Genomic DNA, 16,983 nt, shown 5'->3' on the forward strand with positions numbered 1-16,983 from the left:
GTTCTCGGGGATATTCAGCGTGACACAGAGAGTGACAAGGCCGGCCCTTTGAAATACAGGTACAACAGAAACAGGAAGTAAGAGTGAGAGAAAGTTGTGGTGAAAGAGTACAGCAGAGATCACCACCATCCGCTGCCGGAGCCTCATGGAGCTTTTAGGTGTTTTCGCTCAATAAACACTCACAACACCCGGTCTGGGAATCGAAACCGCGAGTCCGCTGCCCTAACCACTGGGCCATTGCACCTCCACAACGGTACATGCATACATAAACACACACATAAAGGCTTTTTTCAGTTTGTCAACTAAATCCATACACAAGGAAGACAGACAGTAAAAGAAGCTATGTATTTGCTGGTATACAAGAGAGACCAAACGGTGCAACAGTGAGAGTAACAAATGTCAACAAGGATAACCTGGGAGAGAGAGGAAGATTACAGGGTATGTCGGATATGAATAATTCAATGCAGTCCTACATCTATATACAGGGTGGCCCAAAAGTAGGTTTACAATTATCCCATAAGCACTTTAAATTTCTTTTAAAACATTTTATTACATTTATATTTCTATCTTACAAACTGAAAAGGGAGCTTGACAAAACTAAATTACCAAAGAATTATGGTTTCATATTTTTTTATAATTAAGATCTAAACTGTTGATATATGAATGCGAAAGAGATAGTTAAATAACTGTAAACCTACTTTTGAGCCACCCTGTATATATAAATCATGGTGTCTGGAAGAGCATCCAGCTGTAAAAACCATGCCAAAACAGGCCTGACCAGTGCTGGTGCCACATAAAAAGCACCTAGTCCACTCTGTAAGGTGGTTGATGTTAGGAAGGACATCCAGCTATAAAAACCCTGCCAAAACAGTGGATCCTGGTGCAGTCTTCTGCCTAGCCAGCCCCTTTCAAATCATCCAACCCATACCAATATGGAAAAATGGATGTTAAATGATGACCACATTAATGCCTATTTCTTTATTACCCACAAGGGGCTAAACACAGAGGGGACAAACATAGGTATTAAGTCGATTACATCGACCCCAGTGCGTAACTGGTATTTAATTTATCGACCCCGAAAGGATGAAAGGCAAAGTCGACCTCAGCGGAATTTGAACTTAGAACGTAGCGGCAGACGAAATACCGCTAAGCATTTCGCCAGACGTGCTGACGATTCTGTCAGCTCGCCGCCCTTTAGAAGAATCTATTGCTCATGGTCCCTACATCAGTGCTTCTGCCACAGTCAAAGTCTAGCCTACCTCTGATCCTATTACTTTTTGTATAACCAGTTCATACCAAGTGCTCTGTATGAGATTTCTACCTATTCTTTTTCAGCATAATCAGTAGAGCCGTTTCTCTGATGGTAGCAGGGTGCCGTCCTGTTTTCCACAAAACAGAACATTGTCTTTGCTATGAGGCCTCTCCATTCAATATTCTCAAATTGTCCAGAAGAAAATACTAGTTTACATCTCTTGATGTGAGGCCATGAAATCAAAAATTGAAAATATTTTGAAAAAAAAAAAAAAAATCATGTATACAATAAATTTAACCCTTTAGTGTTTAAACCGGCCCAATATATTCTACATATTTTATATTCAAACTGGCTATATCCAGCCTCTCACACCTAACCTACATTGACATTCTAAAAATAAACAATCACATCATTGAAACCTCAAAGCTATAACATAATGCATGATTAATTCAAAACAATTTAAATAAAAAAGTATTACATTTAACAGAGTATTCTGAACACTAAAGGGTTAAATATTGGATGAATTAGAAAACATATGTTATTACTATGTTGGTAATGCTTTAACAAATCCTTGTTTTACTATGGCTGAACTTGAAGTGCAGTAGCTACTCCACTATGCTGTGGATTCTCTATACAAATCAGTTTATGATATTGATTTAATTTTCTTCCTTCCATAATTAAAAGAGAATAATATACTTTTCTACTCTAGGCACAAGGCCCAAAATATTAGAGGAGGGGGCCAGTCGATTAGGTTGACCCCAGTATGCAACTAGTACTTAATTTTTTGACCCCCCCCCCCAAAGACTGATAGAATAAGTACTAGGCTTACAACGAATAAATCCTAGGGTCGATTTGCTCAACTAAAGGCGGTGCTCCTGCATGGCCAGTCAAATGACTGAAACAAGATATATATATATATAGCCAAGTGGTTGAGAAGTTTGCTTCCCAACCACATAGTTTCAGGTTCATTTCCATATAGCACCCTGCTGATCAAAGCCTTGTTAGTGGATTTGGTTGGTTGAGGGAAATTTGAAGAAGTCCATCAGACGTAAGTGTCTATGTTAGCATCTTGTCTTGATATTGCATGAAAGCTGTAAACAAATGCTTGTCAAGAGTAGAGTCGTTCCTTTCCAATATTCTGCAAAAACTTGTTTGGCTAAAGGGAACTCCCTTGCTTGGAAAAAGGTGAAGGCTGACATATCACTTTTTACTTGTTTCAGTCATTTTGACTGCGGCCATGCTGGAGCAGCGCATTTAATCGAGCAACTCGACCGCGGGACCTATTCTTTGTAAGCCCAGTACTTATTCTATTGGTCTCGTTTGCCGAACCGCCAAGTGACGGGGACATAAACACACCAGCATCGGTTGTCAAGCAATGCTAGGGGGACAACACACACACACACACAAACATACATATATATGACGGGCTTCTTTCAGTTTCCATCTACCAAATCCACTCACAAGGCTTTGGTCGGCCCGAGGCTAAAGTAGAAGACACTTGCCCAAGGCGCCACGCAGTGGGACTGAACCCGGAACCATGTGGTTGGTAAACAAGCTACTTACCACACAGCCACTCCTGCGCCTATGTGCAAGAAAAAAAAAATGTTTCTGGCTATAGAAAATCTGTTTCGAAAGACTGTCTAACTTATGTAAGCACAGAAAAGTGAATTTTAAAACAATGGTAAAAAGGTTGAAGGATACCTGTAGGATTCAAAACAAACATCTGTACAGAACTAACAGACCCTGAACCCTTCATTCACTCAGATGACTGTCAAATGTAATGTTTGTCTTATTCACATTGCTTTGAATTAATTATGCATTATCTCACAGGTTTGGGATTTTGAGGCGATTACTTTTAGAACATTGCAAGAAGCTGGATCAGGGGCCACTTTGAGTATACAATGGATAAAAAGCACAGACTGGAAATGGCCACTTATTTCTCAAAGCCCTTACATTTGTATTCTTAACAAAAAAAAAAAAAAAAACCCACTTCTACCAAATCATCTAATTTGATCGAAAGGAAACCTCTCATGGATGCAGATGTGCAGGCAGTGTCCTGCAAGTGTTGTCTGTTTTCCTTCCATGGGGGGTTTTAACATCACAAACTATTAAAGTAGTATTCACTATGAGATACAGTTAAAATGATTTATTTACTTATTCTGCCTTTATAAATAAATATTTATTCATTGTGCCTTTGCAATTTTCAGGATACATCCTAAAAATTGTGAAGGCACAATGAATAAATATTTATTGTGCCTTTGCAATTTTTAGGTTACATCCTAAAAATTGTGAAGGCACAATGAATAAATATTTATTGTGCCTTTGCAATTTTTAGGTTAAATCCTAAAAATTGTAAAGGCACAAGATGCTTATAAAACAAAGGTTAAGGATAGTGCTACTGACATTATAATCAGTGATGACAGCAATAAGCAAATTATTAATGGAGTAAGGAAGATAACCAATGCGTGGCACCTTGGGCAAGTGTCTTCTACTATAGCCTCGGGCCGACCAAAGCATTGTGAGTGGATTTGGTAGACGGAAACTGAAAGAAACCCGTCGTATATATGTATTTATATATGCGTGTGTTTGTCCCCTTAGCATTGCTTGACAACCGATGCCAGTGTGTTTATGTCCCTGTTACTTAGCGGTTCGGCAAAAGAGACCGATAGAATAAGTACTGGGCTTACAAAAGAATAAGTCCCGGGGTCGAGTTGCTTGATTAAAAGGCGGTGCTCCAGCATGGCCACAGTCAAATGACTGAAACAAATAAAAGAGTAAAGAGTAAGAGGGTGCTGGATTACTGATTCATATTTTGTCCCAAGTACAACACATGCTCCAGTTTGCCTACCTGAACAAAAACAAGTTCTACTCTTATTTCATAGGCAAATACTAACAAAGTCCATTTAACTGTACAAAAAAAAAACCAGTTCTTCAGAGAACATCACCATGCAAAAAGATACAAACAGAAACAGATTAAAAGCATTTTATTTTTAATCCCTACCAATTAATTTTACCACTATTAAAACGAAGAATCAAAATAAAACACGAGAAGGCTATTTAGTTTATTTTTCTCTATTTATTTTCTATAGCATAGGAAGAATCAGAAACAAATTGGTTGTATAGCAGAAACAAAATGAAAATAATGAATTTATATAGGAAATGAAAAGGATGAACTAACCATATTTCAATGCAAATCTGCTATTTCTATAAGTTTGGTACACTTTCTTAAATGTCTTTATGCCTAACAATCTAATGAAGCTTACACTAAAAGCACTGTTTCGACATAGGAAGAAGACAAAAACATGACAACAGTTCAGAAAAAAAAAAAAAAAAAAAAAAAGGTGTTTAAATACATAAATGCATTTAATGTAATTAGTGAAATAATTTACACAAAATATTGAGATACGAGAGTTTAGGAAAACTAAATTTTAATCAACTTCTTCCATTTTAGACAAGTCATCATCATCTCCCTCTAATGCTGGCATCTCGGTATCAGCAGTCTCCGCAGATGCAGTCTCATCCAAGATTTCATCTTCGTCCAAACCAAGACCAAACCTGATCATTCGATGGATACGACAGGCATGTGATTGTGGGTTATCTAGATTAAAACCTGACGACAGCAGGGAGGTTTCATACATTAAAATTACAAAGTCTTTCACAGTTTTGTCATTTTTATCAGCATCTATTTTGCTCTTCAATGCCTTAATGATGGAATGATCAGGGTTTACTTCCAAATGTTTCTTAGCAGCCATGTAACCCATGGTTGAAGTATCTCTCAAAGCTTGAGCTTTCATGATACGTTCCATGTTCGCTGACCAACCATACTGACTAGTGACAATACAGCAGGGAGAGTCCACCAATCTGTTTGATACAACAACCTGCAACATACAGAGGAAACAATAATTCAAGTTATTGAAGTTAGTCATGGAGAACATAAAACAAAAAAATCACTAACAATTTTATAATTTAGCAACTAAATGAAATATAAACTACTACCAACCTTCTCGACCTTTTTGTCCAGAATGTCTTTGATGACTTTACACAAGCCTTCGTATGCTGTCTTATCCTCCTCCAGCTTCTTTTTAGACTCCTCATCGTCAGGAAGTTCCAAACCCTCTTTGGTAACACACACCAGCTGTTTGCCATCATATTCCTTCAACTGTTGAGCAGCATATTCATCAATTGGGTCAACCATATAGACCACTTCACAGCCAGATTTCTTTACTTTCTCAACAAAGGCAGAGTTCTTAACAGCATCCTTGGTCTCACCTTAAAATACAAGAACATTATGCCACTTTTACATACAGAAAAACCAGTTTCTGCGTAAATAGAAAATTTACCTGGTTCTCATCAATTACTTCATCCAAATGAAAACCAGATCAAACAGAGTTTAACCCTTTAGTGTTCAAACCGGCTATATCCGGCCCAAATATTCTGCTCATTTTATGCTCAAACTGGCCAGAACCAGTATCTCACACTTACCCTACAATGTCATTCTAAAAATAAACAATTACATCTTTCAAATCTTGAAGCTACAAGATAATACCAGATTAATTTTTTTAAATGTAAATGAATAAGGATTACTTTTGACATTAATTTGAATGCTAAAGGGTTAACAAGGCAGATTTTCTATGGCTGGATGCCCTTTCTGTCACCAACCTTCTGTTTCCAAATAAGGTAATATTTTCCCCATGATCAAACATGCTTTCACAGAATATCAGAAATGACATTTATTTACAAAATGTCATGTGATATCAAGACAAGGAGATTCAAACATATGACAGGCTTCTCTCAGTTTTCACCTACCAAATCCACTCACAAAACCTTGGTTGGTCTGAGAAGACACTCAAGGTGCCACAGTGGGGCTGAACTTGAAACCTTAACCACACAGCCATTTGATGAACTGAACATGCATGTGGTTGAGGGTAATCAAAGTTATAACCCAATAACAAAGGTTTCATGCATAACCCATAGTTGAAGAATTTTCTCAAAGCTTGAGCTTTCATGATACATGAATGACTTACCTGTTATGTAATAGATGTGTTTTTGATTCTCCTTCATGCGGGACACATAATCTTTCAGAGAAGACATCTCATCCCCAGAGCTGGAGGTGTGATAACGGAGGAAATCAGCCAATTTTTTCCTATTTGTGTGATCTTCATGAATACCAAGCTACCAAAACAAATAGAAATTTCATTGTTACATTATAAAGAATGACTATTAGACAACTATATTGTACATAGATACTCTCGGATAAAATTCGAGAAAGAGATTTCTTACATTTACAAAAAAAAAATTAAAAAATCTTGATATCATAATTTGACGATAGGAGACAAAAATCCATATAACTTACCTTCAAATTCTTAGAAAATTGTTCATAAAACTTCTTGTATTCATCTTTGTTCTCACCAACTGAGTCAAACAACTCAATACATTTCTTTACTAAATGTTTCCTAATCACTTTCAAGATCTTGCTCTGTTGCAGAGTCTCACGAGAAATGTTCAGAGGCAAGTCTTCAGAATCCACAACACCTTTGATGAAGTTCAAGTATTCTGGGATCAAGTCTTCACAGTTGTCCATGATAAATACTCGGCGTACATACAACTTAATGTTGTTCTTTTTCTTCTTATTCTCAAACATATCGAAAGGAGCCCTTTTGGGGACAAAAAGCAAAGCCCGGAACTCCAGTTGACCCTCAACAGAGAAATGCTGCAAAACACAAAAAAACCCAGGATCATTACAGAAATTATTTTCTTTTTTTAAATAAAAACTGTTAAAAATCATTCAAAGTGAAGCCATTCGAATAAAAATAGTTTTAACCAAATGAATCAACTCACCTTAACAGCAAGATGTTCTTCCCAATCGTTGGTCAACGACTTATAGAATTCCCCATACTCTTCATTTTTAATATCATCAGGGTTCCTACTCCAGATGGGTTTAGTTTTGTTCAATTCTTCATCTTCAAAGTATTTTTCTTTGATGCTCTTCTTTTTCTTGCCTTTTGATGTCTCTTCATCCTCTTCTACATCTTCAATCTTAATCTTATCTTCCTGTCAACACAAAACACACCACTTCATTAGTTTAATTGGATCAACAGACACAAACACACACACATTGTTAAAGAATATATACTTACACCCTCTTCATCTTTATCTTCTTTGTCTTCCTTCTTTTCCTCTTCGTCATCAGACACCTCCTTGCTACGTTCCTTCTCAACAAGCAGTTTGATGGGATAACCAATGAACTGACTGTGTTTCTTAACCACTTCTTTGATACGTTTCTCTTCCAAGTATTCAGCCTGGTCTTCCTTCAGGTACAGAGTAATCTTGGTACCACGGCCAAGTGGCTCACTGGTTGAGGTCTTAATGGTGAAAGTACCACCAGCGGACGACTCCCAGGTGTGTTGGTCATCATCATTATGTTTAGATTCAACAATCACTTTATCAGCAACCAAGTAAGCAGAATAGAAACCGACACCAAACTGACCAATCATAGAAATATCAGCACCAGACTGCAGAGCTTCCATGAAAGCTTTAGTACCAGACTTAGCAATGGTACCCAGGTTGTTGACCATATCAGCCTTGGTCATGCCGATACCGGTGTCAATAATGGTCAATGTGTTAGCTTCCTTGTTGGGGATGATCTTGATGTATAATTCCTTGCCGCTGTCTAGTTTGGAAGGGTCAGTCAAAGACTCGTATCTGATCTTGTCAAGAGCATCAGAAGAGTTGGAAATCAACTCCCTGAGAAAGATTTCTTTGTTGGAATAGAAAGTGTTGATGATCAAGCTCATCAACTGAGCAATTTCAGCCTGGAAGGCAAATACTTCTCCATCAGCAGTTTCAGTGGACATCTGAAGGAGAAAAAAAAAGTCATTAAAGACATCACTGATTAGGATTATATTGTATCTAATAAAATGAACTTTCAATTAGTGAATTTGACTAATACAATGTTACAATAGGTTACCAGTAGTAAAATAATAGCAATAATAAATCTCTGAACGAGATGTAAACAGTAACTGCATGACAATGTAAGGTATACTAGCCATCTCAATATGGCTAACCACTAAGGGTGGGTGTTACTGTAGCTTGTAGCCCCAGGAGATCATCGTCTCCAGTTGGCTTTAGGCACACTTTCTGTGCCCTTATGGTATTTGCAAAGGGAGGTCATCCCTCTCTCGCCAACCTAAGTGATACGCACGGACTGCAGTTTCTAGGTATTTGCCTGTCTTCGGCGTACGGCAATCACCGGTTTTCGATGAAGGGAGTCAGTTTGCAAATCCTTATATATCGTTTTTCCAGGTAATACATTAGATCTCAAACAGAAGCAGTTGTTGAAGGTGAAGGTGGCTTTATTGTATAACATTATAGAAAAGGTTTAATTTTATACTCAACACTTTTTTGATAAACATAAATCTGTCCTCAAATAGATCTACTGTACTTCTTGACTGGCCCTCATGCCGGTGGCATGTAAAAGCACCCACTACACTCTCGGAGTGGTTGGCATTAGGAAGGGCATCCAGCTGTAGAAACTCTGCCAGATCGGATTGGAGCTTGGTGCAGCCATCTATCTGGTTTTCCAGTCCTCAGTCAAATTGTTCAACCCATGCTAGCATGGAAAGCAGACGCTAAACTACGATGATGATGATGATAGACATACCTGTTACTTAAATGACAGAGCAGGAAACCTGGTCCAAATGCCAAAAGATAACCACAGATCAAACAGTAGAGATAAACTGGACCAGGGGTTGTTTCCCAAGTTTTGTTGATTAAATATTTTTACCCAAGGTTTTTGGAAGCTGCTGTGATGTGAGATTGAACCAGAAACCATGTAGCTGTTACAAATAGCTGTCAAACTTCCGCATATCACATTATCTTAGAAAAAAGACATTGGAGGTTAATGTGATCCTGAATCTCCTTGCACATTTGAAGACAAACGTCTGTTCTTAAGTTAGCTCAAATATGGCTGACTTGAGACTAAACAACAAATATCAGTGACAGCAGTCACTTGAGCAATAACAAAATAGCCAAACTGCTGACCACTTTACCATAGCCCTTTAGTGTCTAATCTGACCAAAATATTCTGTCTATTTTATGATCAAACCAGCCCTACAATATTCTAAAAATTAAGTTACCTTATTAAAATCTCAAAGCTACAAGATAATCCAGGATTAATTCAAAACAATGTGAATAAATGAGCATTTCATTTGACAGGGTAATTTGAATGCTAAAGGGTTAGACCAAGGACAATGAACAAATCCTCTCATTGCTTTACAGATATCTTAGCAGAGGATGAATTCAGCTTGGACTGTTGCCTTAGTTATGCATACTCTTACTCTTTTACTTGTTTCAGTCATCTGACCGCGGCCATGCTGGAGCACCGCCTTTTAATCAAGCAACTCGACCCCAGGACTTATTCTTTTTGTAAGCCCAGTACTTATTCTATCAGTCTCTTTTGCCGAACCGCTAAGTAACGGGGACATAAACACAGACACACACACATATATATATATATATATGACGGGCGTCTTTCAGTTTCCATCTACCAAATCCATTCGCAAGGCTTTGGTCAACCCGTGGCTATAGTAGAAGACACTTGCTCAAGGTGCCACGCAGTGGGACTGAACCCGGAACCATGTGGTTGGTAAACAAGCTACTTACCACAGCCACCCCTGCATTTAAAATTTATTTCCCAGGTATAGAAAACAGACTTCATAGCAGGTCTAAATACACTAGTAATAGACATATTCACTAGTCTTGTTTCAGGTTTTCCTGTATTGCACCAACAATAGCTACACGAGGGAGCCTGCAAGCAATCGTTCAACCAGATAGAAACAGTAACCAAATCTAAAATTAACATCTTAAATAGTCTACATTTAAATGTCAGTCTAATCAAAGATGACCCAGGGCTAAACAAGATGTAATGAGTATTTTAAGAAATGAGAAGCTAAGTAAAAAAAGATCAAGATAAAATCTCAAAAGAAAAAAAAATGTTTTAACCCTTTGGTGTTCACAAATTTCTCTATTAAATGTAATACTTTTTCACTCAAATTGTTTTGAATTAATCATGCATTGTCTAACAGCTTTCAGGTTTCAATGATATGATTCTGTATTTTTAGAATGTCATTGTAGGTTAGGTGTGAGAAGCTAGAAATGGCCAGTTTGAATGTAAAACATTTAGAATATTTGGGCCGGATATGGCCGGTTTAAACACTAAAGGGTTAATGTCTAAAATGGATAAATAGTTATCAGTGGCAACTTGGTTACGAAATGGAAACTGCTTCAGAGCCAAATATGTGAATCAAGCTTAAAATTCAGCAATCGAACATCTTGTTCGATTCATAAACTTTCCTGTAAAGTGTGAAAAGTGGAATGTGCCAAGCGAGAAACGAAATTGGACCAGCACCAAGTTTCTGTAATAATAATTACATCAATTCTTTTAGTGAATTCCTATCACATCTAAGATATTAGGAACCAACTTCATTACTTAACTGATATTTTATTGATCTTAAAAACAAAAATGGTGACTTGTGAATTTGACACCAGTATCATTTTCATAGTGTTGGTAGAATATCAACACCACTGTGCAGATAATGTTGTGCCCATGGCAACACTGGGAAAGATAGAGATACTAATTATCAAGGCCTGTCAGGTCAATTTCTTTTTCTGTGATTGATCTCTGGAGTGCTTCAATTGCTTTGTGTAAAAAAGATCATAACAGGCAGCAGTACTCAAGGTGAGCATTGACAAATGTAAAGCCAAAAAAAATGGATCCATGAGCATATTCTGCAGGCCAAATTAAGTATATTGTTGATGGGGTGTACTCCCACTTAGACTGCTTTTCAATGCCATTTAAGCCTAATACAATTTGATGCTACAAGGAAGGGAGGAGAATATGGCTGTTAAAAGTATATTCCCTTTTTGAAAGCTTGAGTTTTTCCTAGTTTAGCAGCATGTGTTTTACCTGTGGAATCACCGAACCCCAAGATCAGATTGGAGATTTTGCTTTGTCACAAACTCTGTTGACTTTCTAGAGTTAGAGTCATATGCAAAGATTAAAAATCATTTTTTCTCTTTCTTTTATTTGACGATGTTTGCAATGTCATTCATATGACAAGATAAACAGAGGTGAGCCAACATAGCACAGATTTAGCAAGGTCTTGAGAGCAAAATTTCTGTTGGTTACATAACGGGTTCAGTTTGTCAGGAAATATCTGCTGCAGTAGCTTAATTTCTTCAGTTGTGGTTGACTGTCAAAAACTTTACTTTGCATTGTTGCCCTCGGTCAAAACATTTAAGATGCCGTCAAATTAGTAGAGGAGTTGACAGGAAATCTGTCACTATAAAAACCATGCTAGTTGACATCTAAGTTAAAAAAATTTCTTTTTAAAGGAAGATAGTTTAAAAAGGCTCTAACAAACTGTGTTGAACTCCATTGTATACAAGGTTTAGCATAGGTCTCTACAGTTGAATGCCCTTCCTAATGCTGACCATGTGTACTGGGTATTTTTCTTTTTCCTGGCACAGGCACAAATGAGGTCAAAAATAACACAAAAGACAGCCTTAACTGGGTGGTTGTGGGCTTTTAAGGGAGGTGGGTTCATGTCACATGTTGAGAGGCTAAAGCAGGGTAGAAACAGGTGTCTTGCTATGGAGGGGATGCATGGCTACCCCAGCTGGAGAGAAAGAAAAAAATAGTGGTGATGGGGTGTTAGGGTTTTATACAATCTGAATAAAAGAATAGAACAGGAGATGGGCCAGTGGCTAGTTTTTATGAATGTGAAAGGGGGGGAGGAAGATAGCTGGTTGAGATGTGGAAAAGTGAATTCAGTGAATAGGGAGCATGGGTATCCATTGGTGAATATTAGTTTGTGGGGTAGAAAGGTGAAGAGAATAGGAGAGTGTCGGTCAGAAAGGTAGCAATAAAAAAAAAAAATATGGAATAGGGTAGCAGTATAATAAAATCGTAGATCGAGGAGAAATAGGGATACGAATGTAAAATAGAGTTGGAGGTAGATGAGAGTGGGGTGCACAGTGACATATGTAGAGGTTGATATAGTGAGGGATGTATATGTATAAAGGTTGGGGAGGGCGCCGATGGTAGATACAAGAGGGTGTTCAGTGGTAAATTAAGATGCCGCGGACGCGGGACAGGTGACAAAGGGTATTAATTCCAAGGAGAGAGAGAGAGAACTGGTAGTACAAAACAGGAACGGACTCTGTAGTTCTGCTCTCATAATAACAGAAGCTGAGTAAATAGTGCTGTGGTTAATAAGAGCGATGGAGGGGTATGAATTGTAAAGGTCTGAAGGAGACAGATTTGGTGCAGAGGAAGACATAAATGAGATTATATCAAGAATATATTTTAACATCTATATGCTTAGGAGGAGATTTCTTAAAGCTAAATCTATTAAATTTTTCAGATTTTTGTTTTGAACAAACATTAAAAAATCTGCGTAATTTTCTCACCCTCCCCCACTTAATTATTAATCAGAAACTAATTAGCGTCAAGGGATTTTGCAGCTGTTTATCATTTTGTTTGAATCTAAATTGCAGAAATGTTATAATAAAATATTAGAAGTGTATTTCCATTGTAATTACGTTCTCATCCTAATGGTGAGACAGTATTTTTTTTAATTTTCAGAAAGCAAAACAGTACAATATCAAATACTTTATTGAATACATACATACATTGCTTTTTCTATTTTGTAAGACATTACAATATATTCATGTTCGTCATCCATGTAATTAACATAAATATATTGGTGGAATTCTGGTCTAAAGCATCCCATATAACCCCTCATAGTTTTATTTTTTGAATTTTCAGAAAAAAAAAAAAAAAATATCAATACATGTCAGAGTGATAAAGAAACAAGGAAGGTTTGTCGAGGTTGTAAGATGTGCTGAAATTAACAGCCAAATCGCTCTTAAATTACACCAAAAGTTTTTTTTTTTTCCTTCATAATTGTATGAATTCCCGTTCGTAGGGCATAAATTCGCAAAAACTTTCTGAAAATGCCCCAAAATAAAAAAGTTATGAGGTGTTACATGGGGTGTTTAAACCAGAATGCTGCATTTTCAAAATTGGTTCGAGATTCCTAATTAATTATTAACACAATTTAGGTTGTAAAAAAAGAAAAAAAAAAATTAGCAGGAAATTTTTTTTAGCAGACTCAACGTCAATATTAAAAACATAAATCCCCCCCAAAAAAGAAATAAAGTGGCTATTAATGGAATGCATATAGGGTAGAAACGGAATACTTGATTAATTTCTTTATAATGTAGGGACCAACACAAAAGATCTAAAAATGGTTGGGAAAAGGCAAGTGCGTGGTGGTGGTGGTCGTGCTTCATAAAGGAGGAAGGGGTTAATTTTTCTTTTTAGCAATCCTTATACAAATTTTAGGAATAAAATTCTGAAATTTTTTTCCTAAAATTTGGCTTTACTCCCCATTTCTATATTCCTTTTTTTTTCTCCCTCCACGAGGACAGGCTATTGCAAATCTGTCAAGCGTGCGGAAAGATTCCCGGTGTTTTCTCTGGTGCGAGAGAAGGAACTATCTGGAACATTCTACACTGTGCTGAAAAAATACAACAGCTTATAGATTCACATTGGTAAATATTTATAATACATTTAAATGTATTTAATTAAAAACATGATACATAGAAATAAAAATAAAAATTAGAAAAAGGATAGATCAATTTCATTCATTGTTAGATAAATGGCCACTGAAGAATTTATATTGCAAACCTTTTCTATAGAAGAGGAAAATATTGATAAAGGAACAAATAATAGAATTATTGAGACACATACCTTGGATGATGAGAAAAATCTGATAAATTTTACAAGCTAATATGAGAGGTGTTGTACACAGACAGAAGTATTTCTGCTGCTGAATCGGCCTCTTCGCTCTCAGTGAGTGAGAAAGAACTACTACAACACGTGGTGAGGGAAGTTAGTAGCGGCGAGCAATTATATATACATACACACACACACACATATACATACATACATATACATACACATATAGGCAGGCAGAGCCAACTGAAGGGCCATAACTCCGTTAATAGAGATTGCTGTTATAGTCTTTCTTCTTTTTTTTCTTTGTTTCAGTCATTTGTCTGCGGCCATGCTGGAGCATCGCCTTTAGTCGAGCAAAATCGACCCCCAGGACTTATTCTTTGTAAGCCTAGTACTTATTCTATCGGTCTCTCTTGCCGAACCGCTAAGTAACGGGTTCGTAAACACACCAGCATCGGTTGTCAAGCGATATTGGGGGGACAAACACAGACACACAAACACACACACATATATATAGTAGAAGACACTTGCCCAAGGTGCCACGCAGTGGGACTGAACCCGGAACCATGTGCTTGGTAAGCAGGCTACTTACCACACAGCCACTCCTGCGCCTGTCATAGATTTTTTTAAAAAAAACATTTTAATACCGATAAACACCTTCAGTCATTTGTCTGCGGCCATGCTGGAGCACTGCCTTTAGTCGAGCAAATCGACCCCCAGGACTTATTCTTTGTAAGCCTAGTACTTATTCTATCGGTCTCTCCTGCCGAATCGCTAAGTAACGGGGACGTAAACACACCAGCATCGGTTGTCAAGCGATATTGGGGGGACAAACACAGACACACAAGCATATACACACAAACACACACACACATATATATTTCTTTACTGCCCAGAAGGGGCTAAACATAGAGGGGACAAACAAGGACAGACGAAGGAATTGAGTCGATTATATCGCCCCCGTAGTGCGAAACTGGTACTTTATTTATCGACCTCGAAAGGATGAAAGGCAAAGTTGACCTCGGCGGAATTTGAACTCAGAACGTAACGACAGACGAAATACCGCTAAGCATTTCGCCGGCGCGCTAACGTGTCTGCCAGCTCATATATATATATATATATATATGGGCAAGTGTCTTCTACTATATATATATATATACATAGTAGAAGACACTTGCCCAAGGTGCCACGCAGTGGGACTGAACCCGGAATCATGTGCTTGGTAAGCAGGCTACTTACCACACAGTCACTCCTGTGCCTATGTCATAGATTTAAAAAAAAAAACATTTTAATACCGATAAAGACCAGTGGTTCTTAACTATTTTTTTTTTTTGCCTGTGGACCCCTTTGATCCCTATTTTACTCAACTAGATCTAAACACACGTATAAACACACTCATATACATATGCACATACATATATATACTTATATACACACAATGATATATTCAAAAGACATGTATAAACACACTCACATACATACATACATACGTATATACATACATACATACATACAATGATATATATTCATTTATATGCACACAACTACACGCATAAACATATGTATAAATACAGTCACATACATACATATACATATATACTTATATACACACAATGATATATTCAGTCATGCACAAGTATACACACATAAACACATGGTGTGTTTGCGTCCCCGTAACTTAGTGGTTCGGCAAAAGAGACAGATAGAATAAGTACTAGGCTTACAAAGAATAAGTCCTGGGGTGGATTTGCTCGACTAAAGGCGGTGCTCCAGCATGGCTGCAGTCAAATGACTGAAACAAGTACAAGAGTACTAAGCTTTGTGGGAGATTTGCATTCAAATTGCCTGCAATAATCTCAGTTGTAGAGACACTCATCATGAAGCTGGTGGTTGATTAACCAATACAGACCATAGGTTGTGGAGGCGCAATGGCCCAGTTGTTAGGGCAGCGGACTCACGGTCATAGGATTGCGGTTTCGATTCCCAGACCGGGCGTTGTGAGTGTTTATTGAGCGAAAACACCTAAAAGCTCCACGGGGCTCCGGCAGGGGATGGTGATGATCCCTGCTGAACTCTTTCACCACAACTTTCTCTCACTCTTACTTCCTGTTTCTGCTGTACCTGTATTTCAAGGGGCCGGCCTTATCACTCTCTGTGTCATGCTGAATATCCCCGAGAACTACGTTAAGGGTGTACGTGTCTGTGGAGTGCTCAGCCACTTACACGTTAATTTCACGAGCAGGTTGTTCCGTTGATCGGATCAACCGGAACCCTCGTCGTCGTAACTGATGGAGTGCTCTCGACAGACCATAGGCTGGAACCCTTTCCAAACACCAACTCAACCCATAGCAATTATGTAGAGTATTTTTGGCACACACTGACCAGCCCAAAACAATTCCAAGAATACTTGCAATCATTCAGTGTATGAGCTATCATATCTCTAAGAATTCCATTGTGATGTTCAGCCACATTACTACTTCAGGGATTTTGTGCTGCAGTAGTTCTTGCAATGACATTTAAATTCCGACACATATCTTGAAGTGCTGGTTGTCAAATTTCCTTCCATTGTCAGAAAAGTTTTTCAATGGATCACAGTATTCATTCTATTACCAAGGATGACTAATCTGCCAGTGCAATTTTGTTGCAATTTTCATCTTTTTCTCATCAGTTTTATTGCTAATCTCTTTGACAAATAAAACTTTACATCTCTCACTAACTGTTGACCAATGTCTAAGTAACAGGCACATAATAGATACCTGAAAAAATAGCATCCAGTTTCAGTTCCCTTACCAAAATGCAAATGGTTTTGTTTTTAGAATTCAATATTGCTTTTGCTCTCTTCATTGCAGACTTACTCATTAGCAAGGGTATATTTGCATCTGCAATATCAGCATTGATATCAGCTTTAGCGTTATATATTACACAAGGA

At 37.6% G+C, this 16,983-nt stretch overlaps 1 protein-coding gene across 2 annotated transcripts; it reads right to left on the bottom strand.

Annotated features, from left to right (window-relative positions):
• Positions 1 to 4,460: 4,460 nt before the first annotated feature.
• LOC115224258 (heat shock protein HSP 90-alpha) lies at positions 4,461 to 14,223 on the bottom strand. Of its 2 annotated transcripts, none has more exons than XM_029795067.2 (7): positions 14,067 to 14,223; positions 7,390 to 8,106; positions 7,091 to 7,303; positions 6,606 to 6,962; positions 6,277 to 6,424; positions 5,253 to 5,521; positions 4,461 to 5,130 (listed from the first exon to the last, which is right to left on the bottom strand). In XM_029795067.2, the coding sequence occupies exons 2-7, from the start codon at positions 8,104 to 8,106 to the stop codon at positions 4,681 to 4,683; spliced, it is 2,154 nt and encodes a 717-aa protein (XP_029650927.1). In that variant the 5' UTR covers positions 14,067 to 14,223; the 3' UTR covers positions 4,461 to 4,680. The 2 variants fall into 2 exon arrangements, with proteins under 2 accessions (XP_029650927.1, XP_036369163.1); XM_036513270.1 differs by having other exon boundaries at positions 7,091 to 7,306.
• Between the last annotated feature and the right edge of the window lie 2,760 nt (positions 14,224 to 16,983).

Source organism: Octopus sinensis, linkage group LG25, assembly GCF_006345805.1.
Source record: "Octopus sinensis linkage group LG25, ASM634580v1, whole genome shotgun sequence".
In the NCBI taxonomy this organism is placed as follows: Eukaryota; Metazoa; Mollusca; class Cephalopoda; order Octopoda; family Octopodidae; genus Octopus; species Octopus sinensis.